This window comes from Sinohyriopsis cumingii, unplaced genomic scaffold (genome assembly GCF_028554795.1).
Source record: "Sinohyriopsis cumingii isolate HCF-2022 unplaced genomic scaffold, ASM2855479v2 utg002887l, whole genome shotgun sequence".
Taxonomy (NCBI): domain Eukaryota; kingdom Metazoa; phylum Mollusca; class Bivalvia; order Unionida; family Unionidae; genus Sinohyriopsis; species Sinohyriopsis cumingii.
In genome coordinates, this window is record NW_028316330.1 from 293,460 (window position 1) to 321,456 (window position 27,997).

General features: G+C 34.7%; 2 protein-coding genes across 5 annotated transcripts in view; one reads left to right on the forward strand and one right to left on the reverse strand.

Moving 5' to 3' along the window:
* LOC149769995 (USP6 N-terminal-like protein) overlaps positions 1 to 27,997 on the forward strand; it is an 84,171-nt gene that overhangs the window by 30,675 nt on the left and 25,499 nt on the right. For all 3 annotated transcript variants that reach the window (XM_089949554.1, XM_089949555.1, XM_089949556.1), the window contains exons 4-11: positions 8,456 to 8,541; positions 11,254 to 11,296; positions 16,415 to 16,495; positions 19,442 to 19,549; positions 19,771 to 19,880; positions 24,043 to 24,157; positions 25,834 to 25,888; positions 26,550 to 26,644. In XM_089949554.1, coding sequence (XP_089805680.1) covers positions 8,456 to 8,541; positions 11,254 to 11,296; positions 16,415 to 16,495; positions 19,442 to 19,549; positions 19,771 to 19,880; positions 24,043 to 24,157; positions 25,834 to 25,888; positions 26,550 to 26,644 — 693 coding nt within the window. The remainder of the gene's footprint in view (positions 1 to 8,455; positions 8,542 to 11,253; positions 11,297 to 16,414; positions 16,496 to 19,441; positions 19,550 to 19,770; positions 19,881 to 24,042; positions 24,158 to 25,833; positions 25,889 to 26,549; positions 26,645 to 27,997) is intronic.
* LOC149769996 (uncharacterized) lies at positions 1,950 to 8,074 on the reverse strand. 2 transcript variants are annotated; one of them, XM_089949553.1, is made up of 6 exons: positions 7,432 to 8,066; positions 6,674 to 6,869; positions 4,128 to 6,133; positions 3,383 to 3,609; positions 2,983 to 3,160; positions 1,950 to 2,519 (listed from the first exon to the last, which is right to left on the reverse strand). In XM_089949553.1, exons 1-6 carry the CDS (start codon positions 7,907 to 7,909, stop codon positions 2,284 to 2,286), a joined length of 3,321 nt encoding a protein of 1,106 aa, XP_089805679.1. In that variant the 5' UTR covers positions 7,910 to 8,066; the 3' UTR covers positions 1,950 to 2,283. The 2 variants fall into 2 exon arrangements, with proteins under 2 accessions (XP_089805679.1, XP_089805678.1); XM_089949552.1 differs by lacking the exons at positions 1,950 to 2,519; positions 2,983 to 3,160 and having other exon boundaries at positions 3,169 to 3,574; positions 7,432 to 8,074.

A 27,997-nucleotide genomic window follows, 5' to 3' on the forward strand; every position in this document is an offset into this window, starting at 1 on the left:
GAGATTATTTAATTTTTAAGGACTAAGTGCGTGGTTCTCATTTCAGAGTAAATTCAGTGTTTTCTGTTTGTTTTTGCAACAGAAGTGCTTGTCAAATTGGAATTTACTTTGGAACAGTTGGATAAATTTACGCTTTTCAGGAGAAGCTCAACAAGGTGTGACTCTCTTCAAGTCTTTGTGTAATTTTGTTCAGATTTCTTTGAATACATAGCTACCAAGTGTCATGTTTTTCCTGTATTTGCCCAGTGTTTTGGACCTAAATATGGTTTTTGTTTTTTCTGCTTAGAAGTGGTCTAAAGTGCTCATTATTATGGATCACTGCCATCTCACCTCTGTCTGCATGGGTTTGAGTCTCAAGCTTGGCCATTGTGGTATGTGAGAAAGCTTGCCAGTAGCTTCTCGTGGGTCTGTGGTTCTTTCCTGGTTTTTCCTGGGTTCTTCCTCCATTTATATGGCCACCATGTATAGACTATCTTGTGCTGAAAAATGGCCTTAAACCCTACAATAACAATAAAAAGTATGTACTTTCTCAGCAAGTAAGGAAATTATAAAAATGCATATGTGCAGTGAGACTTTGCGAAAATGGTGTTTGAGAAATGCTTTTTTGATAGAAAAACAATCAATAAAATCATGATAACTTGGATGCTGACAGTAGGGTTAAACTTTGATTGCCAAGGAAATAATGCTTTAAATAATGGATTTGTTGTTGTTGTTGTACGGTTTAACGCCATTTTTCAGCACACAATAGGCTATACATGGCGGCCAGTATTAATGGTGGAGGAAGAACCCGGGAAAAACCCCGGAAAGAACCACCGACCCACGAGAGGCTACTGGCAAGCTTTCTCACGTATTCACATTGGCTGAATCCGAGACTCGAACCCACGCAGACAGAGGTGAGATGGCAGTGATCCGTAGCGGAGAACGCTTTAGACCACTCGGCCACTCGGGGCCCCTTAAATAATGGATTAGAATTGCATGATGTGGACCAAAATGATAATGCATCTCTTCATGCACTGTTTGACAGTGATTCTGACATTGAAATGGAATTTGAAGGCTTTCAAGAAGAATGGGTCAGGGATGATTTTTCACCTTGATTGCAGTCACAATTGATAAGTTTTAGACTTTGAGCACTTTTAGTAAAATTATTTACAGCTTTTGAACTGAGAGAGCTTGAAAGTTCAAATTGGGACCAGAATACTGAGTATTGATTTGTCTTGATTTTATTCACATACAGTTAGATCATTTAATTCATCTTCATGGACAAAAGTTTCTTTTTCAACATTTTTTCTTTCAAGTCATATTTCAGAATGTAGTATGAACATATACATTGGTAAATGATAACAAAATATACAACATTGGTAAATGATAACAAAATATACATCGTTATGTTGCAAATTTGATTACCTTTCCAGACATATGTACTTTAATTAAACAATGATAACATCAATTTTACTAGCATTATGAAGGTCATCAAAATTTCTGCTGCTGTTGTGTGATGCATCAGTTTTACAGCACTTTAATTAGAATTGCTTCTCCAGGCCGCAATTAAAAATATCTTTGTTTCCCCTTACCCTACCCAACAATTTGAAGTTGGGTAGGTAGGTAGGCTAATAATTTTTTTTTCTCATGAAATTCATGACACTATAAACTGACACATAGGAAACAGAAAAACGATAAATTCAACTTTAATAATAATACTGAAATACAGTAACTCATGAACTGAAATACAGTAACTTGTGCAAGTTTAAAATGTTTTATAGACTAGATTAGTTTTTGATAAGGGCTATTCCAATAAAAATACTCCCTGCAGGCATTGGCCAGGGTACCAATTTAACAGATTTACTCAAATTTTGAAACATATATTAAATGAGAGTAATTTCAATGAAATATAAAGATACACATGTAAAGGTGCAAGAAGTGTTTTTTTCCGAGTTTTTGAGGAGTGTTGGGTTAAGGTAGATATTTGCTGGAATAACCCTTAGTATTTTTTCTGACTAGGTCAAATGTATAAAAATGTTTTAAAATAATTAATAAAAGTATTTTAAAAGTCTTGAGTATTCTTTCTGACTAGTATCATTGGGTTCAATATATAATGAGACTTAACATATTTGCAAGACCTGTCAAAATGCACAAATATAAAGTTAGACATTGAATAGTGTCTCAAATATGCAGAAACATGTCAATAAAGTAATGTCAGAACACTAAATACATGTAGAAATCTAACTAACAAAAAAGAAACAAACAATGCAAAACATCATTTTAAATGTCACTAAGAGCTGCTGGTTAGTTTTTAACTGGGTTTCGTTTTGGAATGTCCTTTCCAGATGCTAAACATTGCTGGCACACTGGTAGAACAGTACGGAATCTTCCAGTCATTTCCTGGGATTTTTCTGCTCCTATGGCTCCACAATGAGCACAAATATCTGGTCTGCCAATGTTGCTGGCATAGTATGGGAATTCAATGTGTACAGCACAAGACAATTGTAGTCTTACAAACACTTTTCCCTGTAGGATGTCTCCTAAAATATATTAAATAGAACACCAATTATCCAAAATTGAACTTTAATGTCGAAGGTGACTAGACATGATACACAACAAATAGCATATAGAACCTGAAACCAAATCTGTAAATAATTATCTTTATAAACCCAGAGAAACTAGTATAAAAAGATAAATGAGCAACTTGGACTTCACTAAAAATTGGGAGCATGGACCAGGAAACAGGAATACTTGTAAAATAATATTCACATTAAAATTTTAGTGCAATGGCTAGTACTAAGAGAAAATCACAGTTAAAAAAAGCAATATCTGACATGAAAGAGCATTAAAAACTATCTGGGCTCTCTGACAGTGTCAGACATGATTCTAAATCAAGGTAAGAGTCAAACCGCATTCAGTATGTGAAGAGTGTATAGGTATATTTTTGAATAAAGTATTAAGGACTTGGATAAAAGTATAAAATATTAAATCATTAGAACTTACCATCAGGTGTGATAACAGAACCACAAGTATAGTCGTATTTCTCCAAAGTATGTGTCAAAGCTCTCTGGTCTCTTGCTGTTAGTTTCGTCTTAGCATATATGCATCGTGGTTTTAGACACTCACAGCACTTAACAGTTTGTCTAACATTCTGTCCCACAAGAATACTGTTTTTACAACCCTGTAAAAAGAAACATAAATATCATCACTTGTGTTTTAAGTGTTGTGTAGTGACATGCCCTCTATTTTGTAACTTATTATGTTACAAGGGGTTCTATTAAAGTTGCAGTTTCTTAAATAACTTTTTTATATACATGTGTTGTTATTATTGCACAATTTATAACTGTTAAATCAATACTTTATAAAACTTCTATATTTTAATAAGATTTATGAACATCCTTACCTGTTGTTCTTGTGCCACAGCAGCTACAGTTTGCTTTAAACTAGACGGCCTGTCCTTATCTGTAGTTTCTTTACCAAGCAGTTCATCAAATGGCTTGTAATGCTGTCCAGTTATGTCTAATATGGGGTCTGGTAACCACGCCCATTCCCTCTCTGGAGTAGGACAGCAACCCTCATCATGACATCTTCTGATCTGAAAGGAGTAATGGCGTTCATGGCAGTGATCAGCTGTAATAAAATACCAAGAGACATGAAAATCTTTTATTTAATAGAAAGGGCTGACATGCAGGGACATTTAACACATCACTTTTGAAAATGAGCCAATAAGTTTAAACTAAGGACTAAATTATGTTTGAGTTATGTTTCATATGAAGAAAAAATGAGAAAATGCACAATGAACGGGTTCCTGGCATAATGTTTAAGAGTAGTGCCCTGGGCCATTAAATTAATATTTCAAAATAATTCCTGTCGACTTACAAAGACAATTTGTATGCAATGTTATTCTATTTTTAAAATTTGTGTATATCTGTAAATAAATCATGATTTATCTGTCAATGTTGAGTTTTTATAATGTAGAAGTCTAACAAATCGGGAGAGCTGCATGTCCACTTTCAGTTTGGAATTATAAAATGCTCTGACACTCACCCTTGAAATTACGGACAGACTGACAAGATATTGCAACTTCAACCCTGGCACTTTCTGAGTGTCGCAAGCAATAAAAATGTTCTGTAGATCTCTGTACTTACCAATAAATTTTTTCAGCTGTGTTGCATGGCTAAGTTGCTGCTGCTGATACTTTCCAACTTTGATGGCAGGGTCTATAAGGGTCACTTCAGCTTCAGCCATTTCAACATCAGCATCCTCTGCTGCTTTAAATACTTTGAAAGACTTTTCCTTAAGTTGGACTCTCTCTGTTCTTGAGGACAGGGTTTTGATCATAGGTTGAACTGACTGTAGCCATTCTGTTTTAATTTGATTGTTTTTTCCAGCTTTTGTTCTGATTTCATTCATACTTCCGCATGTTTTCAGAATTGTTTCTACATCAGATGAGGCAAGCTCTCGTGCAAGTGCAGTGTTTTGGAAGGCAATGTTGAGAAGTGACATAATCCGCTCAGCCGGATTAGTCCAAGAGTGACCTGGTGCAGTTCTGCAGGCAACTAAGAATTCTAACTGGAGTCTTCTGAATAAAACAATCAATGACAACTTTACTGCTCCATATGTGACCCGATGGTCAGGACCACCATCTGTGTACATAAATAAAGCTGGTTTGTTCTCATTTTTAGCTTTAAGAATAGTTTCAAGCTCTACTATGTGACGGAAGGGGGTGCTTGCCTGGAAGATACTATCTTTGAATGTAACCGAGACTTGTCCCCTGTAGAATGTTTCTGTTGCATCACCTGGAATATCTACATCAAGTACGACAGAAGGAGTAAGTGAGCCTTTGCTCTGCACATCATGATCAAGACAGGAAAGTACTGAATTCATCGGAACTATGGATTTCTTCCCTCTTACCCCTGTTGAGGTGAAGAGATCAGGTTCTCCAAAGTCCAGCTTAGACTTGTCGTCCATACACACAAAATTACTAATGTCTCTAAATTGTGTTGCATATGCTCTACAATATTTAAAAAGAGCTGAACAGTAGTGATCATCTTGGTGTTGTGCACGAAGTTGCCTGGTCTGTACTTTCAATCTAATAGGTACTCTACCTTTGTATAACTTGGCTACATTTTGATGTGCATTTTTTGGAACAAATGCTAGTAGGACTGATGACTCACTGGGAATATTGGTTCCTTCTGGTACTTTACTTTTCACCTGCTCTATCATATCCCTAACAGACAAAAAACGTGAAATATGCTCTGTATTGTGTCTCCTCTCATCTGCAGCAACCATGTCCTGAATCTCCTTTTCAAGGGTCTGAAAAAATACATCGAAAGTGTCATTAGGTCTACCCTTATTTAAGTGACGTAAATCTACCACAAGATCATGATCAATCCCCAAAACAGAAAGACGTACTCGGTTATCTATTTCCTTATTTTGATCTGCTGAAGCATCATTTGTAAAGGTTGTGTAGATAGACCACAAAATGTGTGGAGGTATAATGGTTCCAGCAATATTTCCGTAAGCATTGAAGAACTCCTGTCTCATTTGTCTTGTGTGATATTCAGGCAGTTTACTGCGTAAGCTGTGCAAAACTTGGTTGTCTCTCATAAACATTTCCGAAGAAGACATCCCATCTTCAGGAATTCTCCAGATAAAAGAAATCGCCCCAATCCCTCCACCAGGGTCGTACCTTAACATATGTACTGGTATGGTCAGACAAAGTTTCTCAAAATATCTAAATCGTTGTTCTGGCCCTTTAAATGGTTCATTTAAATGCAAATCTTCATCAAAGAAGAGAGGTTGAAACATTGCCATCTGAGATACCTGACCATCCAATCGACTGTAACATGGTAGGATTTCATCTTGTCTAGGACGATGTGCAACGGAGAGATTGGAATCAATCTGACGAACTGGATTCATTTGTAATTGTCGTGATATCTGTTTTTCATTTGCTTTTTCTAAATAATCTGCATAAGACTGTAAACATCCAGTTAAGGTTTCAATGTCACCTCTTATGGTCCAATGCTGTGTAAAAGGTCTTGAGATTAGCCTGAATAAACACTGGACTTGTAACTTCAGATCTTTTGCAGTAAGCTGTGGACGTTTTTGCTTCTTTCTTTTATAATCATTAGCACCATCAAACTTTAAAAACCTGTAAAAAAGGTAAGTTACAACAAAATTACTGAACAAGGATAATCAATCTCTGACAAATGTCACGGAAAAGTAAAGTAAGCAAAATGGAGGTTACTACATGTACATAATGGAGAAATTGACAACCGCAATGGTCCTGACTTTGTACAGGCTTAAATGAAACCGTGGAAGGTTGAACCAGATTTTATGGTGCTATAAAACCACCCTCTTCCATCGCAATATTAGGGTTGGGTAGCAACACAAAAGAAATAAAAAAGTCAAGTGTTCAACCAATTTTTTAAATCTTATGACATTGAACCTTTATTTTAATCAGCTTACCAAATATTAAAAAGTCTATGTCATATTTTCCTTTAACGTGAGATAGTATTGCTTGCTCAGTTTTATCATTGAAAATCAAAAAAAAAAAAAAAAACTATGGACATTAAGACACTTACTATATTAAATTTCTCTAGAATTATGTGTTGCAGGAATGTTTGTAATAAATATACATTGAATAAAGATTAATCTTTTACTTCAATTTAATATTATCAAAGATAAACACCTCTCCGGGATGTGCTTGATTCTTGTCAGGTGGGCCGCTCTCTCTTCTATTGTGGACATGTTGCCACTTATGTACCACAAAGCATTTACTAGCACCAGGACTTGTTCAGATATACTCTGGTGGGACATGCTTCCAGGAAATTTGTCTCCACATTCTATCATATCTTTGACTATGCCGTTAAACAACTCATCTTTAGCTGAAAAAATGGAATAAAAAAAACCTTTCACTGAGATGGAATGGCCAGCTTTACTGATAGATAATATTAAATGAGATATGAGATGTGGAATAAGTGTACATGGCACACAAAAAACAGACAGCAGTCTTCAATGTGACACCAGTTACTGTTGGCTGTCTTGCAATCGTGCCCCATGGCAGATAAAATTCAAAACCTTGAATCTAATATCAACAAACAGATTTCATAATTAATAGACTTTAACACTGTCATATTCATTATGCACTGCAGGTATCAAAATAATGTTTTAATCATGTTTATGTATGTCTTTAATGTTTTTATTGTCTGCTTTTGTTTTGTATGTTATATATGTATAGTTTTTGCTATATTGTGTATGCTCTGTGTTTATTGTCGGTCAAAGCTTAAACATTTGTACTTGACAAACAGACTTTAAATATATTATTAGGAAGGCAGTAAAAATTCTAGAAAGATTGCAGTTGTCAGAGGGTGCATGAATTCATTTCTAATAACTGTCAGACAGATGTTTGAAAATAACATTATTTCATATAAAAAAAATTGTTTATACCAGTGAAACGCTCAGCATTTGTGTCCTTAAGTTGTGGTAGCTTTGTTGCCACGGAAGTAGACATTAAAACAGAAAAGGCAGTCCGTGCAGGTGGTGCTTGTTGATTTTCTGTACTAGTAGTAGTTGAGGAAACATCATCCAACCCAACACTTTCATCACGGGTCACCGTAAATGTAACATATTTCAGTCGCTGATTAAACTCTTTCACCACATGCAGACCTTCGTGAAGGTCTGGATGAAAAGTCATCGTTCCATCCAGTTTGTCTGATAAACTGACGTTCAGTACATCTGCTTTATGAGGGCGAAAGTCTGTATCATTGGTAATGTCGTGATATACATCATCCCATGTACACTCCGCTGAGTATTCTAGTATTCTGTTGTTACAAATTTTTTTGTTTGATTTCCCGCATTTCGCGATTACGCTTACACATATAATGAAATCTTCTTCGTATTTTCTTTTGCCGGCCATACTGGTCATGATGCTTTTCCTATCTAATTTAAACACCTTGCAACAAACGTTTTTCGCGCGCTAGTGACATCGATTTTGTTGACTGCATGAAAATACGGATCGCACAACGAAACGAAACGAAAAAACGAACTTTTGAACAAAACGAAAAGAAAAAAAAATACTATCGCAAATTTTTCAAAATTTTTTTTTCAGTCGGCGGATTTTAAGAGGGTCGGTCGGGTAAGGGGAAACAAACTTAATTTTAATTTTGGCCCCATTGTCGTACACTGCAGTTGATATTGGTCAACAGGATAAAATGGGTTAAGACATGATCAGTTATAGGTATTGTATAATATTCTTATCATTAGACATTTTATGAAGCAAATCTTGGTTGGTTGTTTGGCTTGACAGATACTGCTAGTCAGCCAGCTAGTCTCTTAATCTTTTCATTGTCACAGTGTGAAATGCTAGATATTAGTGAATGTACACATTTACGTTGCTTAGTAATGTTTCACTACTGTTTATTGTTCCATACTTGAACTGAGATGAAACTATATTTTCTGAAATTTTCTCCAGGGTCGAGAAGAAGGAGCACAGATTGATCCCTGGGAGGACCCAGCATTTGAAGTTTATCACGTCACAGATAGATATGGCTTTATTCAGTAAGTTTACATAAATGCTCTAATCTTTCAGAAACAAGTTAATGTTGCATTATCTTAGAACACATTCTTACATGAAACAGTCCAGTGTTTGTGACAATGCATTATGTTAGAACACATTCTTTGCATGAAACAGTCCAGTGTTTGTGACAACACATTATGTTAGAACACATTCTTTACATGAAACAGTCAAATGTTCCATTATGTTTGAAAAAATTCTTTGCATGAAACAGTCCAGTGTTGCATTATCTTGGAACACACTCATTACATGAAACAGTCCAGTTTTTTTTGACAATGAACAATTTGTCATTAGTATTTTTGCTATGAAATCTCCTGTCCTTTTGTCTTTTATAAAATCCACCTTGACTGTTGTCATTGACTGTTGTCAATTTGGGTTCAGTCTTTCATAAAATCAAATTTGACTGTTGTCCATTTGGGTTCAGTTTTTCATAAAAATCCACCTTGACTGTTGTCTGATTGTGCTCAGTCTTTCATAAAATCAGATTTGAATGTTGTCCATTTGGATTCAGTCTTTCATGAAATCAACCTTGACTGTGGCCCATTTGGTTTCAGTCTTTCATGAAATCCATTTTATGGCCTGTTTGGGTTGTCTTTTGTGTAATCCACCTTGACCTTCCTCAATTTTTGTTAAGTCTTGCATCAAATCTACATTGACTATGTCCCATTTTAGTTTAGCCTTTCATGAAAATCAGCAAATTGCACATGTTTAATAAATAAATAAATGAAGAAATAAACATCAAAAGAAAAATCAAATAGTGATTGTGGTACTGTATAAGGGTTTGCTTATTATTTAGTTGTAGCATAGATTTTTAACCCTATATGACACAGCTTGCATCTTTGCAGTAGAAAATTAGTCACAAAGAATAAGCGGATATGGCGTGAACATAATTTCATTGATTCTTACTCAGATTTTTTCCCCACTTGTTTCTGACCCTGAAATAAGTAATTTTACTTTGGTGAAAGCTTAACTGTGTTAAATATTATTCATTTTTGACAGTGTTTTTAACTTTTCAACCATGTACACAAACAGTATAGAGAAAGCTAACCTGAAGCTTTCGTCCTCACACTAAGGACTTCATCAGCAGACTGATTTAAATCTCAACTGAATGTTAACATCACCGTCGGATTTCTGAATGCCTGAAGCACGTTTTCCAGTGACATAAAATTAATGTGTATTTCAAACCGTACCAGACTCTAAAACAGATCTTAGTTTACCGTAAGGGTAATTCCGATAACAGCGATATTTGTGGACCTATCTATCAAATTAAGTGTGAAGGACAGGGTGAAAGGCAGTGCCATCATGACTATATTGGGGAAACAGAAAGGACATTGAAAGTGAGATTTACTGAACATAGAAGACCAAGTTCAAGCTTGCCTGAGGTAACACAGCACATCCACAATGTTTGCCCTGGCCATACTGTAACTTGGAACTCAGCAAAAATCCTAGACAGAGAACAAGCCTGGTTTGATGGGGGGTTGGTTTAAGGAATCGATTTACATCCATGCGCACAAACCGACACTAAACAGGAATGGGGCCTATTATAACCTGCCTTATATCTGGGACAATCTGTTTTCATCGCTCACCATTCCATTGAGTAATGTTAACAGTCAGTAGAGAATAATTCAGTCTGCTGATGAAGTCCTTAGCATGAGGATGAAAGCTTTCTCTACATTGTTTGTGTACATGGTTGAAAAGGTAAAAACACTGTCAAATATGAAGTAATTATACCGAAAAGAAACTAAAATGGGACACGAACAAAAAGCAAAATGAATTGAAATAAAATGTAGAATTAATTGAAATGAATGCAGAATGCACATCAAATCAAATGGAGAACACAGTGATGAATGAAAACAAAAAATGTAAAGTCAATGCATTTCCTGAATGGATGCGAAAATCTATTTACCCTTATTTCAGACTGTCACTAAATTTCTACAGTCAAAAGCCCATTTGTATTATAAACAGGGATCAGAATCTGTATCTTTATGCTGACATGCAATTTTCACCAAATGCATTCCCAAAAAAATGAATGAAAATGAAAGGGAAGGATGAATGGAAGTGATAAATGCAGAACCATAATGCATTTAATGCATTTCCAAGACCATAAATTAGAAATGACAAGATTTTATTCAAAATACAAATTTGAATTGAATGAAAACAATGAAATCAAATGCAGATTGTAAAAGAATTGAAGTTAATATCAAACGTGGATTTGGTAAATATTGCCCATTTCAGGGTCTGTACTTTGTTACAGTTTATATATGTTGTCTGTTAATGATTTAAAGAGTGCTTTTAAAATTATCATGCATTTTTATGAACAAAGTTAAACAGTAAAGCATATAACTGAATTTAAATGTGTTAAGATTTCAGAAAGACCATCAGAAGATGACATTAGGATGCAAAGTAATTATGTAATTTATAGTATCATCCAAACATGCAAAGTAATTATGTAATTTATAGTATCATCCACATATGCAAAGTAATTATGTAATTTATAGTATCATCCTCCTATGCAAAGTAATTATGTAATTTATAGTATCATCCACATATGCAAAGTAATTATGTAATTTATAGTATCATCCACATATGCAAAATAATTATGTAATTTATAGTATCATCCACATATGCAAAGTAATTATGTACTTCATAGTATCATCCACATATGCAAATCTTCTGTATCACAATTTCTTTATCAGTGACAGAGCTTTGCCGAAAGCCAAAGATGCATTGGAAGCAAAGGTTAGTATTTATCTGTTAGTCTGTTCATATATAAGAAAAACATTTGAATAAACAAGAGCCTTATTATGAATACTGTGGATCTGTCCAACAGTAAACATCCAGAGAAGCATCAAGGTTTTTAATGTTAAATGCTGTTGTTAGTCTCTTTTACATTGGCCAAGAAACAAAAACAAAATAATTTGCATGTATTCAAGAGAGGAGAAATATTTTTCCAAAGATGTCATTGATGAGTGCAATCCTTCATCCATCAAAAATGGCAGGGATATGGAATTGGAATCCATCCTGGTACACTTTTTATGTCTGGAGTATAACAAAGTTGTCTCCATGAAACTTGGTACACATCTTACACTCATCCACCAGGTGACTTATGCTATTCACAATGTTTTTGTTTCAGTATTGTTAATATATTGGTTTGCATGTCCATCCATCAATTCATTATCTACACTTTTGTTTCTGGGGCAAAACCATTTGAGATGACCTTATTAAATATAATGCACATGTTAAACTAGTTTAGATGTGTTTTTTTGCTATTAATAATTCTTAAGTTTCACTATTTTTCTTTTTATTTACATTTGTATAATTTTATTTTTTCTTATTTTCAATTTACAATTCTACAGGTAATTGGTAACATGTTGTACTGATGTGCCATTCAGTCCTAATACATACATACTGCTTGTTCATCGATCCATCATTCACACTTTTGTTTACGGAGTGAAAATTTTAAATAGTTCAAGATATGTCCATTAAGTTTTATACATGAATTAGACTAGAAGTAACTTTTGCTTTTGGGAATTCTTCAGCTTCAATACATTTTGATGTTTTTGTCCATGGATCCCTCCACCCATCCATCAATCACACTTTTCTTTCTGGAGCAAACCTCCAAAACTATACTGTTTATCCCTATGACACTTGGTGTGTGTGTGTCTGTGTGTGTGGTTGTGTAATCTTAAGACCGAGTACCACGTAAAATTTTGTAATGTGGTATTTCTGAACATACTGTGGTATACTGCAATTATATTAGGGACCAACAATTTAATTTTCTGTTATGGTCTGACACTGTTTTAAAGAAATATTTGTCTGCCAGTAACTGGAAAAAATATAATTCATTGATTTATAGCAAAATAACACCATAGCATAATCAGTATATTTTTGGAGAAAAATGAATTATCTTGAGATTAAAGAAAATAAAATACCTCGGTTAAAAAGAAATTTGCAGCCCCCAAAATTAAATGGTCAGTACATTATAGTAGTTGAATTAGCTGGGTGTGTGTTAATTGTTGTAATGTAAAAACTATAACTAGCTGAATTGATTAAGCTTAGAAGACATTGTGCTGACATTAAGGAGCTTGTTAATAGAAAAAGGAAGTGTTGACAATGAAGTCTACAATTTACTAGCTACATTACTTATATAATAAGCAGGGAAACTTTGAGTGGGATGCCATCAACTGGCAAGTTATTTAACCCTTTACCTCATAGAGCATAGTGACAAAGTGCAGCACGCTATAAATAGAACACCTGTTACCTAGCCAACCGCATACGCATAGACATGCCTGTGAATTGTTAAGCAATGTAGTGGTGTTATGTTTAACAGCAGTTTTAACCATTTTACGTTTTAGGTAGACATCTATTACATGTGGAAAAATTTAAGAGTAAAGTCCGATTGTTATAGCTGTGTAATTATTTTTCACGGAAGAATATTTTATTTGCTTTAAAATCTAGAGAGAACTCGTTCACCGTCATGTCAGTGAGGCCGTGTGACCGACCATAGCTGCCATTTCCCATACTCGAAATTTACACGTTTTTCGTCTGCGTCTGCATCACTAAGTCATCTGAATTTGATAATCAATAAAAACTAATTGCTGCTTACATAAATAACAGAGCCTTTACCAAAGCTATTGAATCTTTTGTGGTTGTGATTCTAATCGTGAAAACTTCGTAAGTACCGAATGAAATCCTGCCTGTGAATTGTTTAGCAATGTAGTGGTGTTACGTTTAACATCAGTTTTAACCATTTTACATTTTTGGTACACATATATTATATGTGGAAAAATTTAAGAGTAAAGTCCGATTGTTATAGCTGTGTAATTATTTTTCACAGAAGAATTTTTTATGTGCTTAAAAATCAAGAGAGAACTTGTTCACCGTCATGTCAGTGAGGCCGCGTGATCAACCGTAGCTGCCATTTCCGATACTCGGAATTTACAAGGTTTTCGTGTGCGTCTACATCACTGAGTCATCTGAATTTGATTATTTATAAAAACTAATTGCTGCCTACATCAATATCAGAGACTTTGCCTAATTTATTGAATCTTTCGTGGTTGTTATTCTAATCGTGAAAACTTCATACGTACTGAATGAAATCCGCGGCTGCCATTTTGGAGAGTGGAGATTACGACCCAGTTACTTTAAATAGCAGATATCGACCAGTGCATGAATAGCGACCACGTGATCTGACGTAATTGTCATTCGCAGAAATGAATGTAGTATCTAATAGGGGGGGTTTTCCCCGAAGGTGGCGCTACGAAAACTAGCTCAAAATGGCTGATGTTTACAGCAGGCGTCAAAAGGCGCTTCCATGCGAATCTTGTAGAGGCGTCAAAAGGTGCTTCCATGCGAATGGAGTAGAGGCGTCCAAAGCCACTTGTGTGAGGTAAAGGGATAGTACAGAGTTCCAGACTCAGCAAAAGAAATATTTAGTGGAGTTGAGAACTTATCTAAAATTCGAACAGAAAACATCTGCTCTCCTGGACATCTTTTGATAATTTGCAGTCTTAAAAAGGAATACATGTCAGCAAAAGAAATATTTAGTGGAGTTGAGAACTTGTATAAAATTTGAACAGAAAACATATGCTCTCCTGGACAACTTTTGATAATTTGAAGTCTTACAAAGGAATACATGTCCTTAACACATCAAAATCTATTCAAAAGTAACTAAAAATAAAAAAAATAAAAATATTTTTTTAATTCTAAAATTTTTCCAAACTTTTGGATTTGAACTCAATGTCTTTCAAAATATCACATTTGGCCACCATGTTGGTATATGAGACACATGTCAAACATGTGACTAGTTATTATTGTAATATTGTTATGACTCATTGGTCATAAACTAAGTAACAGAAAGAAGCAAAACCAACATGTTTTGTAATAAGTTGAAAAATAAAAATCTATGAGGAGCTTAGATTATTATGAATTGAATCCAAAATAATGATTAGAAAAGTTATACCCAAGTCAAAATTGACTATTCCCAATGAATTTCAAATTCTCGAATATGCTGGTCTGCCAACAGTCTTGATGTATCACAATGGATTTGTCCGGAACGCCTTTGAATAATTCACAATAGTCCCAGAGTAATATTTTAATCCAGTGAGCAGTGTGTAATTCCAATAAATAGTCCTAATAAATGTTTCCTCTCAAATAATATCTAAACACAACATTAAATACAGACTGATGTTACAACAAAAACATAAGAAATAAGAATGACTACATGTTCATGCCATGTAGATGTAGATTTGTACCCTGATGATAAATCTGAGTGCAATTTCTACCCTGAACAAGTGCTGAAGTATTACATCGCTTAAAATTTGGTGTGCATCAGTCATAAATAATCATTGCCTAACTTGCATGTTTGTTTTCAGTCTAGAATATGTTGCATTGGAAACTTCTTTGTTTGTTTTTTTTATGCACAGGTTGTAAGCTTGATTATAAAATGGGTAAATATTATAAACATATTTTGTTGCCATTTCATGTGTAGCCCTTGATTTCTTAATGGTGTTTGCAGTGACACTTTTAGGTAATGTAGGTGATATTTTAATGTGAAGAAAGATTCCCTTTCAGCAACATGTCGTACATTTTTGTGAGCCAGAATTCTGAGACATTAAGAGACAGAATGTTAAAATGTTTTATCTGGTTAGCAATATTACAGTTGCCCCATGTCACCATTATGTTCAAGCTTTATGGAGATTATCAGATGGAAGATGCCAGCAGATATTTCTGTTAGCATGTGATTACCTTTCACATGAAAAATGGTGCCAACTTCATTTGAAATGAGTATTATAATTATCTCAGATGATTCCCACCAACTTTCACACAGTGTATTCTGCAGTAATCTTATAAAGCAGAGAATGTCAATACAGCAGCTGATTGGTTGAAACCTAGTTGATGTCATGACATTTAGTACTAAAGTTGGTGGAAACTGAGACTGTTGAAATTCTTCTTTCAAAAACAAGTTCATGTGAAAGGTAATTAATTACTTGTATAAATATCTGCGGGCATCTTTACTTTACCATGACAATGTATTTATAAATCTGCAGTCTTGAAAATACTTGCGATTTGGGGGGAAAGAATACATTGTCTGACCAAATGAAAAGCATAAAATTTTGACATTCTGTCTCTTAACTTCTCTGAGATCTAACTCTTAAAGATGTATGTTAGCTGACTGAAAAGGAAGATTATGTTACCTGTATTACTGAAGCTTTTGATGGTAGTAACAAATGCCTCTAAGAAATCAAGGGCTATGTGGAACTGCAATTTCTCCAAAAAAGCTTCAAACACTGTCTCTTATTGGTTATCAAAGGAGCCATGAATTAGATATTTTCATGGTTTGGACCATTTCTTTAGTATCAAGCTTCCAGTAGGTGCCTAGGGTTCTTTAGTAAATTGTAAGCAGTGTAGTGGAGAAGTGATTGTGTTGAAAATAATGAGGACAGGGACGAGTAATTCTTGTGAGTCACGCATCCCAGAGATGATTGATTGGGAAATGTTTTCCTGAGCCCTGTTTAATTATTATTTTCATGCACCTGTGCAGATTATCGACAGTTTAAATGTTTCAGCCCAAGTAAATACGTTTTGCTCACTATAGAGTTAGAAATCAACAATGTGCTCAAGAGCCTTACAGGAGAATAGCATAAGCTACCAGAGATACCCTCATTAAATAATTATATTATTATAACTGTGCCAAGGTCAAACAGAGGTTATATTGGTCAAGCAGTATTCAGAAATGTGTCTGTCTTTTACACTGGTCTGTTACATCCAGCTTTTCCAGTGATGTGTAAACTTGAATTATGGTTCATTATTACACAGTTCATATACTGAATGATGTGTTTATGTGCATTATTCCAGCTCAAAACCACAGAAATGGAGCGGACACAAAAATGGGTGAAGATGATAAAGAACTGGAAGAAGTATTACCCTGGAGAGAAGGTAACTCTGGCTACAGCAAATTGTATGCGACATTTTCATTGGTCAGTTTGTAACTCTGGCTACAGCAAATTGTATGTGACATTTTCGTTGGTCAGTTTGTTTAACATGTTACATATGTTGGAAGTTGGAATTTGTATGTAGATTACAGATTGTTTAAAGAAAATCCACTCCACTAATTGATGGAATTTGTATGTAGATTACAGATTGTTTAAAGGAAGTCCACTCCACTAATAGATGGTATTTGTATGTTGATTAAAAACTGCTTTAGATTAAATCCAGTCCATCAATTAAAATACAGTTTAATGAGTGAATTTCTTTATGGGCCCTTTTGCTGTACTTGCTGATAACTTCACTACATATTTCCACAGTTGTTAAAGGGTCTCATGTTCATGTTAGTTGCTAAAATTAAAGGTTTAAGGAAAACTGTTAACAACTGACTATTCTTACATAAAAATTAAAATCCTCAATTTATTAATATATAAATTAGTAATTTAAACTCACGTGGAATTGCAAAATCAAGTAAAAATTTTTTACATTCAATAATGTCATGCTGTAAATTTGTTGTTATTCTCTTATGTAGATGTCAGTTCAGTTTTTCTCAGACAAATTTAGAATTTTAGAATGAAATTTTGTAAAGGCAAAAAGCTTACTTTTTTGCTTGTGGCTTTGTTTTGGGGTTTTTTTTCATTTCATGGCGAGTTTTTTCCCCATTTAGGACACTTTATTTACATGATTTAATAAATGTATATGGTGTGCATTTTCAGCATATAAACAGAAAGGTTGACCTTTTTCTCGTTCTTTTTCCTTCTATTTTATGGAGTTTATTGCCTCAACTGGTCATAGACAAGAAAAGTAGGTGTGATGGCTGTTTGTCCATTGCCCATCATCTGACATTCATTGTTAGCACAAGTTTATTATCACTTTGCTCCTGAACTACTTGGAGAATTGCCGTCAAACTTTAAACACACATTCATCCCAAAGTCTTCTTGGTCTTAAATGAAAATGGTACTCAGACATCTAATATGGCCACCACAGCAGTCATTTTGAAAACATTGTTTATCACAATCCCTTTTGAATGGATGGTCATGTCAGCATGGGATTTCACTAAAGATTTCTTTGATGTTTAGTTGGTTCTGAATGAAAATAGCACAACAGTAGCCATCTTGATCTTATCAGAATGGTATCTTCACCAAAAGACTCTTTGTAATGTCCACTTGATTCTGATGCAAATTATTCCAATCTGACATCCAATATGGCCACCATGAAACTTATTGCTTTTTCCTGTATGACTGTAATTTCAGCCTGTGGTTTTCACCAGAAGACTTTTGATGATATCTATTTAGTCCTATATACAAAAAATGTCACTCTGGAATCTAGTATGTCTGCCACAGTGGCCATCTTGAAAATTTTGTTATAGTTACTGCTCCTGAATAGATGGTCATATCAACATGAAGTTTTCACTTAAGAGCCTTAGGGGTGTCTACCTGGTTGCAAATGAAATTACTGCTTTTCTGATGTCCAATATTGCCACCATGGCAGCCACTTTAAAATCTTGTTATAACTACTACTCAATGGAAAGTCATGTCAGCATTGGGTTTTCATTGGAAGACTTATTATTATGATGTCTAGTTGGTCTTAAATAAAACTTCTGTTGATCTGATATCCAGTATGGTTACCGTAGTGATTAAGTTGAAAATCTTGTCTACTCCTTCTAGATGGAACAGCATATCAAGATTGATTTGTCACCAGAAGATTTCTTACGATGTTTTGTTGGTACTAAATGAAAATAATGCTGATTTTAAATCCACTATGTCACAGATTGCTGCCATCATGAAAATCTTGTTATTTCTACTCCTTCAAAATGAAAAGCCATATTGACATGGGGTTTTCATCAGAAGATTAAATATAATATCTAGTTGGTCCTAGATGAAAATTGTGCTATCTTACATCAAATATAGTCACCATGGCAGCCATCGTGAAAATGTACTTCTAATATTAAATGGAAAGGCATAATGACATGTGGTGTCTAATTGAATGACAATGATGCTGATCTGACAGTCATTATGGCCACATGGCAGCTATCTTGAAAATCTTATTTCCTATGCCTCCAAATTGATGTTTATAGCAGTATAAGATTTCACAGAAGATATGATATCTAGCTGGTCTCAAATGTTGCCTTGCAGAAACTGAGTATGGTTGTCAAACAAATATGTTGAAAATCTTGTCACTAATTCTCCTGAATGGATGGTCATATTAGCATAGGGTTTATACCTAAAGTATTTTATAAAGTCTAGTTGTTCCTAAATGAAGACAATGACAGTCTTACATCCAATATGTCTGCTACATCAGCTAATTTGAAACATTATTGCTCAAGCATATCAACAATTTTTTCAGCACCCAGCAATTAAAATGAAGAAATGGTCTTCATTTGAGCAGTATAGCATTAGTCTGTTCAAGGCAACCTTGTTATACTTAAATGGGTTTCTCATTTAATTTTGCATAAATCATAGGAAATTTGTATGCATGAAAACTACATGATTACACAGTATTCATGTGTGAAATTTGAAATTCAAGCATGAAACACCCAAGGGTCCCAGGATCTTGAGAACCCTGGACTGGACCATTACTGCACCTCTAGTTAATGAATATGAAGTACACTTAAATGTTACTACAACTGTACAGAAAAACCAGTCTGATTTATAATTTAAGTGTTACCAAAACTATACAGAGAAACCAATTTGATTTAAATATCCTGTCTGTTTGAGACATGTGTCTGATCTTAATTAAGATTACTATCCATAACTTGTACTTCTTGATCTTCCCAAATCCAAATAAGTCTATTCCAGTCCAGTCTATATTCTTTTCCAAAATTATTTCTATTCAGCCAGTATAACTCCATCATGTAAAATGGAGAAAAGATAAAAAGCTACTGATGTTTCTTTTCAGTTATCAAGGCGTATCTTTAAAGGGGTCCCAGACCGCCTACGAGGTGAAGTGTGGTCAAGGTTGCTCTCTTTGAATACTATTAAACTGGAACAAGAAGGCACATATGAGGTAATTAGTTTGATACAGCCCCAATCTTGATATTTCATAGTTGAAGCAACATTCCATGAGACATATAAAAAAATGCATGACATAAAATGGAAGCAAGCGTTTATTGTATTTTGAATTAATTATAGTAAATGTTGTCAAGTATTGTGCAGAAACTGCTTGAAGTTCTGATGTCTGTAATGTGTTTTTTGTTTTAAAAATTATTATTCCAATTATTTTTCCAGCGAATGAGGAAGCGAGCTCGTGCAATATCACCACATATACGTCAGATAGACCTAGATGTGAATCGTACCTACAGAAACCATATCATGTTTAGGGAAAGATATGGAGTCAAGTAAGTGCAGTTTGTTGCAGAATCTTGCCCCTGCAATCCTTCTGTAAATCCTGATAATGGTTGTATCTTTTATCATTAGCAAGCCATTAACAGATAATTTGCATCAGTAAATATCTACAATATTTACTTGCTGTAAGTTTAGTTCAGCTAAAAACTGCACAGATCCATCTGCAAACCTGCCATAAGACTTGTCATGCGAAAAACATGATTTGCATCTCCCCCCCCAACAGTGACGTTTATAAAAACTCAACGATTTTCAATAATCTTTGAGGAGGTGGGGAATCCCAGACATTTTTTGACTACCACTAGCCATGTCTGAAGCATATTGTCTGTATAAACAGTAAAGGTTATACAGCTGATTGTCTTGGTGTCAGTTGGAAGGTAAGGCAGTCTGAAAACTCAACCACCATTTCACTGATTACTTAATTGGTTATATAGCTGATTGTCTTGGTGTCAGTTAGAAGGTAAGGCAGTCTGAAAAACTTAACCACCATTTCACTGATTACTTAATTGGTCATATAGCTGATTGTCTTGGTGTCAGTTAGAAGGTAAGGCAGTCTGAAAAACTCAACCACCATTTCACTGATTACTTAATTGGTTATATAGCTGATTGTCTTGGTGTCAGTTAGAAGGTAAGGCAGTCTGAAAAACTCAACCACCATTTCACTGATTACTTAATTGGTTGAGGAAAGCTAATATACTGCTGGGTCATGTCCTTTGAACACTGCTTTGGGAAAGTCCATCAGTCTAATTTGCACAGGTAAAGTCCACTAAAGTTATTTCACATGATAATTGCCATGACTGAGAATGTTTAAGTCATCCTTATTAAAGATTATTGGCAAGTTTGTGATCAGTGGCATCGCATCTTTGAAGTTGAGTATTATTCCATATACAAAACTATAAACAATTATTTCGTTAGTCAAAAACAAGTGTGCAGTTAGGTTCATTTTGTTATGGCAAAATGTTGAAATACAGCTTTAATTTAGGAAAAGATGAGCCATCTATAAAATGATCAGAGCCTGACAAAACTATTTCAGAACTCCTGGATAGAGTTTGACTTTGTGAAGCACATCAAAAAGGGTCTTGCATTTTATTTTTGAAGACTCCATGTCAACATTAGTCATTTTGAATGTAATGACATCTATCGACATAGAAACACTGCCTACATCTTTGCAACTACCTTGCAACAAAAGCAGATATAGAAAAATCATTATCTATGCTGAGACAAATTCAGTAAGATTTCAATGCAAGTTGGAACGAGTTCCATCCAGTCTCAAATGATTGCCACGATGAACACATATGACATTTGTATTACCTTCAACCCACAAAAACCCTGAATGCAGCAAAGACTGTTACTTACAAAGAAAATATTTCACTGTCCATGGATTTTAAAGACAGGATTTTCTTTAATTAATGTCTGTTTGATTGTATTGATGTGAGTGTGGGCAAATGTGTGTGGTGATGCTATTGGACATTGTAGTAATACTATTCCCACCTATTTATGGTTTGTTAGTATATAAAATGATTAAAAGAAAACAGATTTTCTTGTTATTTTCTTGTTATTTAGTTTTATTTAGGCTTGTAATATGAAAAGTTGGCTTATTCTCAATTGTGTGTAATTTGTTTAGGTCACATGCACTGACCCCACCTGGGACCTCAGAACTCTGAGTCCCCCAAATCTCACCATTGTCTGAGAATATGGCAGGTATGTTACTGATAAAATGTTACAAACTTTAAGTATTATTAGAAGAAACCAAAGTTTATATTTTAGAAGAAAGAAAACGACAAAACAATTGTGTAGAAACATTATGTAGGTCATAGACAGTATTTGTTTGCTCCACCGCTATTTTCTGATGACACTGTTTAGTAACAGCACAGTAAACATTTGTGCATTCAGTCCTTGTATTTAAAGAGCAATGAGTAAAACTGATGATATACATCTTCAAGAGAAAAGTAATGCAGTAGGAAGGGACAGGAATAAGGAAATTGGAAAAATACATTAGGGCAGTCAACTTGAATGGCCTAAAAGATGATTAATGCCAAATGTAACAGTGAAGTGGTAAATGTAAGTGTTTACTTGTTCCAATGACCACATGCTTTTCTCAGAGATGACAACAATTTCATTCTAATGGAATTGTTCCTATTTTTAATCTTGTGTAATGCTGTTGCAATCTCTTCGAAGATTTTCTGATGAGATAAAATTCTGTATGTTGTGAACTAGAACTTAAACTTGGGTATATTTACATCATTGAAAAAATTCTAATATCTGCATGTATTTAATTTGTGAAATCGTGTGTAAGCTTGTGTCACATTGACTTAATACTTTGATTCACCTGAAAAGGTTTGAGAAAGATCTTGAAACAAAAGTCGACCAATAAGGATTAAACCCCTGACGAAATCACTGCCCTTCAAAAATTCAAATGCTACATACAAGGCTTCAATATTCCTACCTGCCAACTTTCCGAATAATGGGGAAGGTCAGTATGTGTGACTCAATTAAGATGATAATTCTTTATTTGAGACTGCATGGTCCATGCAACTGAATTAAAATATAAATGTTACTTAAATATAACCTTTTGTTTCGGTGTCTTGTGTGGGGAAACATACAACTACTGAATGTGTATGGCATTGTTAAAAGCAAAATTTTGTAACACATTTAAAAAGTAAACTTTCTGTTATCTGAGAATTTAAACTAATATAAATCCAGAAATTTCAAGAATCAGTTCTTACTAATGGATATCCTTGTCGCCATTGAAAATACATACTTTCTTAAAACAAATTTTTTAAAACAAAATGCATAAAAATTACAAGGAACTCAATAACTACTTGTTCTTTTTATATATTCATGTTTTTAAATATTCATGTATTTAAGTTTGTTCATGGGAGTGCAAAATACATTGCACAGCAATAAGATTTTGAATAACCTAATTTTGATATTCAAAGAACAACTAATATACTTACATTAAAGTATGTTCGAATGTACAAATATCTGTTGTCTTGTCATCATCATGTGATCAGTTGGGTTGTAAAATATGACCAAATAAGGTTTTCATATGTAAGAGCCTGATTGTTAAGAAATATGTACAGAAAAGAGATGGTAATTTGAAAGATGTGTATTAAAATGTTTGCATATCTTAATAATTTCCTTAAACATGTGATATAAGGACCTACTAATGACAGATCATCAGCAGAACTAAAATATTTAGAAATAAATAAGTTGTACAAGTTATAATTTATAATAAGTTGTATCCTCATAAAATCCAGTAGAAAATGACTGGAGATTCATATTTGAATAAAAGATATTAGAAATAATTTTTTTGTTTGAAGCATTTAATACAATTCCCAAGATAGCTGCTAGATATAGCATTATTTTATATCATTATCGCAAATGCCCACATTCATATATGTGCACATACATAATCACAATCATATAGGCATTAAATTTATAACAATTTGCAAAGTGTCAAAAATCCATGGACAGTGGAATACACAATTAACTTGTTGTTGCAGACTTTACTGCTCTTAGTAGTTCATTGTAGGGTTTGAATGTGTCATTTGTTTTCATCTTTTCTTTTATTAGACTGGAACTTAAAATCTTAGTAGTTCATTGTAGGGTTTGAATGTGTCATTTGTTTTCATCTTTTCTTTTATTAGACTGGAACTTAAAATCTTAATAGTTCATTGTAGGGTTTGAATGTGTCATTTGTTTTCATCTTTTCTTTTATTAGACTGGAACTTAAGATCTTAGTAGTTCATTGTAGGGTTTGAATGTGTCATTTGTTTTCATCTTTTCTTTTATTAGACTGGAACTTAAAATCTTAATAGTTTATTGTAGGGTTTGAATGTGTCATTTGTTTTCATCTTTTCTTTTATTAGACTGGAACTTAAAATGTTGTTGGATATTTTTCATCATTGAAAATGATCTTTCTGCATCTGCAGTGTTATGAGGGAGTGTCAGAGTTCTTTTACAACTGAATTTCTTAGCAACACCTCTATCCTGACACATTTCCTTACAAAAGTCTGAAAAGTGAACCACAACTGCAAATGGCAGAAAACATTTTAGTTCCTGTGACATGTTATAGGATTGTTTAAAATATGTTAGTGAAGTTTAGAATTTATCTCTGCAGTGATATTGTCACTTTGAATATGTATTTGTTTCCAGGCAACAGGCCCTGTTCCATGTGTTAGCAGCCTATTCCATGTACAATACTGAGGTTGGATACTGCCAGGGGATGAGTGAGATAGCTGCCCTGCTTTTAATGTACCTTAATGAAGAGGTTAGAGTTGAAGAATTAAACTGTCTTGGAACACAAGCAACTTCAGTGCACGCTTTCACAAATCCTCACACTGTTTATCTTTAAGGTACAATAGGTTGAGTAAGAAATGCATACAGCACTTAGACAACAGCCATGACCAGGCTTGAATACCTGACCCCAAAGGCCATGACCTAATATGAGATCCTAGCTTCAAAGGCCATGTCCTACTCTCAGATCCTAGTCCTAAAGACCATGACCTACTCTCAGATCCCAGCCTTAAAGAACATCACCTACTCTCAGATCCTAGACCTAAACGAAGGCCATCACCTACTCTCAGGTCCCAGCCTTAATGGCCACCACCTGCTCTCAGATCCCAGCCTTGAAGGCCATCACCTACTTTCAGATCCCAGCCTTAAAGGCCATCACCTACTCTCAGATCCTAGATTTAAAAGCCATGATCTACTCTCAGATCCGATCCTTAAAGGTCATCAATTACTCTCAGATCCTAGTCCTAAAGACCATGACCTACTCTCAGATCCTAGGCCTAAAGGCCGTGACCTACTCTCAGATCCTAGTTATAAAGACCATGACCTGATCTGAGATCCTAGACCTAAAGACCATGACCTACTCTGAAATCCTAAACCTAAAGGCCATGACCTACTCTGAGATCCTAGCCGTAAAGGCCATGACCTACTCTCAGATCCTAGTTATAAAGACCATGACCTGATCTGAGATCCTAACCCTAAAGGCCATGACCTACTTCTGAGATCCTAGCCCTAAAGGCCATGACCTACTCTGAGATCCTAGCCCTAAAGGCCATGACCTACTTCTGAGATCCTAGCCCTAAAGGCCATGACCTACTCTGAGATCCTAGCCCTAAAGGCCATGACCTACTTCTGAGATCCTAGCCCTAAAGGCCATGACCTACTCTGAGATCCTAGCCCTAAAGACCATGACCTACTTCTGAGATCCTAGCCCTAAAGGCCATGACCTACTTCTGAGATCCTAGCCCTAAAGGCCATGACCTACTCTGAGATCCTAGCCCTAAAGGCCATGACCTACTTCTGAGATCCTAGCCCTAAAGGCCATGACCTACTCTGAGACCCTAGCCCTAAAGGCCATGACCTACTTCTGAGATCCTAGCCCTAAAGGCCATGACCTACTCTGAGATCCTAGCCCTAAAGGCCATGACCTACTCTCAGATCCCAGTCTTAATGGCCATCACCTACTCTCAGACACTAGTCCAAAAACCCATGACCTGATCAGAGATCTTAGCCCCAAAGGCCATGACCTACTCTCAGATCCTAGCCCTAAAGGCCATCACCTACTTTCAGATCATAGCCCTAAAGGCTATCACATACTCTCGCATCCTAGACTTAAAAGTCATCACCTTTGTTAATGTAACCCATGATACTTTAATTGCTTTTTCTCATGTTAAACCCAAAAGCAGATCAAGGTGGATGTTTTGGAATTAAGAAGAACCATGTACATTACTCCCTTACAGTTTGAAGTATTTGATTTTCTGCAGATTATTAAAATGAAGTAGTTGGAAACAAAAAAATCTACCACAATATACCTAATCAGTGTTGATAAGTAAATGGAACATCCTTTTCTTGCATGATCTTTGTTTTGATGTCCACAAATTATTTTTTGTGTGCAAATATTATGTGATTTATTCAAATCTTCCTTGTTTTTAGGATGCATTCTGGGGCCTGTCTCAGTTATTCACCAGTAAGAAACATGGAATGCATGGTAAGAGTATAAAACAGTTTGAAAAGAAAAATTCTATGTCGACTTCTTAGTACTATAAATAGCAGTGTTGCATCTAGGCTGCACAATCATGAGATGTTTAAAAAGAAAGAAGTCACTGAAAAGAAATAAAATTCATGTTTTAGAAAATGGTGCCTGATAATTGGAGGAAAAATAAATGTGATTGTTAACAAATTGAAAACTACATGTATAGTTGAATGTAGCTTTCATATGGGTTTTATAGTTTTTCAAATTCTATTTTTCAAACCTACTTGACATAAAATTACTACCATTAAATGAATTAATAATGGGGTTATCAAAAGATGTGTCAATTGTTGGATTGGTGACAAGCTATTAACATAACTATCTTTTCGATTAATTAGTACATAAGTTTTGACTGACTTGTGTCAAAATTCAAGAAATAAAAATTGCAGCTGGCTGGGACCAGAAGAATAGTTAAGATAATACCAAGTATGTGGATAAATGGAGTTATAATACCAGGTATGTGGATAAATGGAGTTGGATAACTGAGAGTCTATTTTAGTTGATTTAAAAAAAATACTTTATTGTTGAAATGATTGCTATGAAGTATCTGAGAACAGTTGACTGTAGAAATGTTGAATATTCTACTCGTTATATGAATGATAGTTCAATTTGGTTCCAGGTTTCTTCATGCACAAATTTCCCAAGCTGATGAGGTTCCAGGAACACCATGATACAATACTGAAGAAATTTCTGCCAAAAATTAAAAAGCATCTGGTAATGTTAAATGTACCTAAGTGTCTCTAGTGTAATGTTATAATAATGATGTACAGCTTGTAAAGATTTGTAGTATTATCAGCATTTTAATTTATTTTAAGAGTCAAATTGATACAGTCAAGTTGTAGTGAACTATGATCATTTGATAGTCACCTTGTAGTGAACTATGATTGGTAATAAACTACAACTAATTGATACAGTAACCATGTAATGAACCATGACTAATTGATATGGTCACCTTGTAATGAAGTATGATTAATTGATACAGTCATTTAGTAGTGAACTGTCTAATTGAAACAGTCACCTTGTAATTCAGTATGACTAAATGACAGTCACCATGTAATGCATTATGACTGATACCAGTCATCTTTTAATGCGCTGTGACTAATTGATACAGTCATCTTGTAATGCACTTTGACTAATTGACACAATCATCTTGTAATACCCAATGACAAGTTGAAATAATTTAATGATTGATCATTGCCCATAGTGAGGAACATTTGTGATCTCTTTCACCTTTTAGTTCTACTGGTGATTAACTAGAAGAGCTTATGTGAGGATCTTTTGTCCATCGCGGTGTGTCAGTCCGTAAGCACAAGTTTGTTACTGCCACTCCACTTAAATTCCACGGAGGACTACCATAAAACCTTTTACACACACATTCATCTCAAGGTCTAATTGAAATTGGTGCTGCTCATGCATCCATTATGGCCATCACAGTGGCCATCTTGAAGCTCTTATTATTGCTACTCCACCAAGATCGATGGTCATGTCGACATGGGGTTGTCTAGTTTTTGCCGAGGTGGCGCTCACCAGATAATATGTACTTTTGAGAGAGTGACGTATGTAAGGGGAAGTAGTTTGCATTTAAAACATGCACAGTGGAGAGAATGTTTGCATACCTCTATGCTACATTAATGTAATGTGGATGATATTTCTTTTGGATATTGTACTTTTGGATATTTTACATGATTTAAGCACAGTGCTAACTAAAATGACTGCCCCCTTGTGTTAAAAAATCAGTCTGAATTAGTCTAAAGTACACTATACATAGCAGCTATTAAAATAGGGAAAATGAATTTTGCCAGACTAGACAATACCAGCTTCTGAAAGTGCAATGAATGAATTACCAAATATATAAAATGTAAAAAAAAGTTATCGGCTCTTTTTTGTACAATTTACCTCTGAAGTTCAGGAAGTGAAAATGACCAAGTAGAGCTAGCACTTTTTTGAAAGGTGCACATTTGAAGTAAGGCCAAGCTGTATACTCTATAACCCATAGTACACCCATCAATCATACACCAAAATAAAGGGAATTAAAGGTTCTTTGCATTATACCTAAGATATACAAGG

Excerpts from the sequence above, each read along its gene's own strand:
- LOC149769996 (XM_089949553.1), bottom strand. The coding sequence starts at position 7,909 with ATGACCAGTATGGCCGGCAAAAGAAAATACGAAGAAGATTTCATTATA. Across the intron at positions 3,610-4,127 it reads ACAGCTGAAAAAATTTATTG|CTGATCACTGCCATGAACGC; the intron begins GTAAGTACAGAG and ends ATTTTATTACAG. Across the intron at positions 3,161-3,382 it reads CTGTGGCACAAGAACAACAG|GGTTGTAAAAACAGTATTCT; the intron begins GTAAGGATGTTC and ends TTCTTTTTACAG.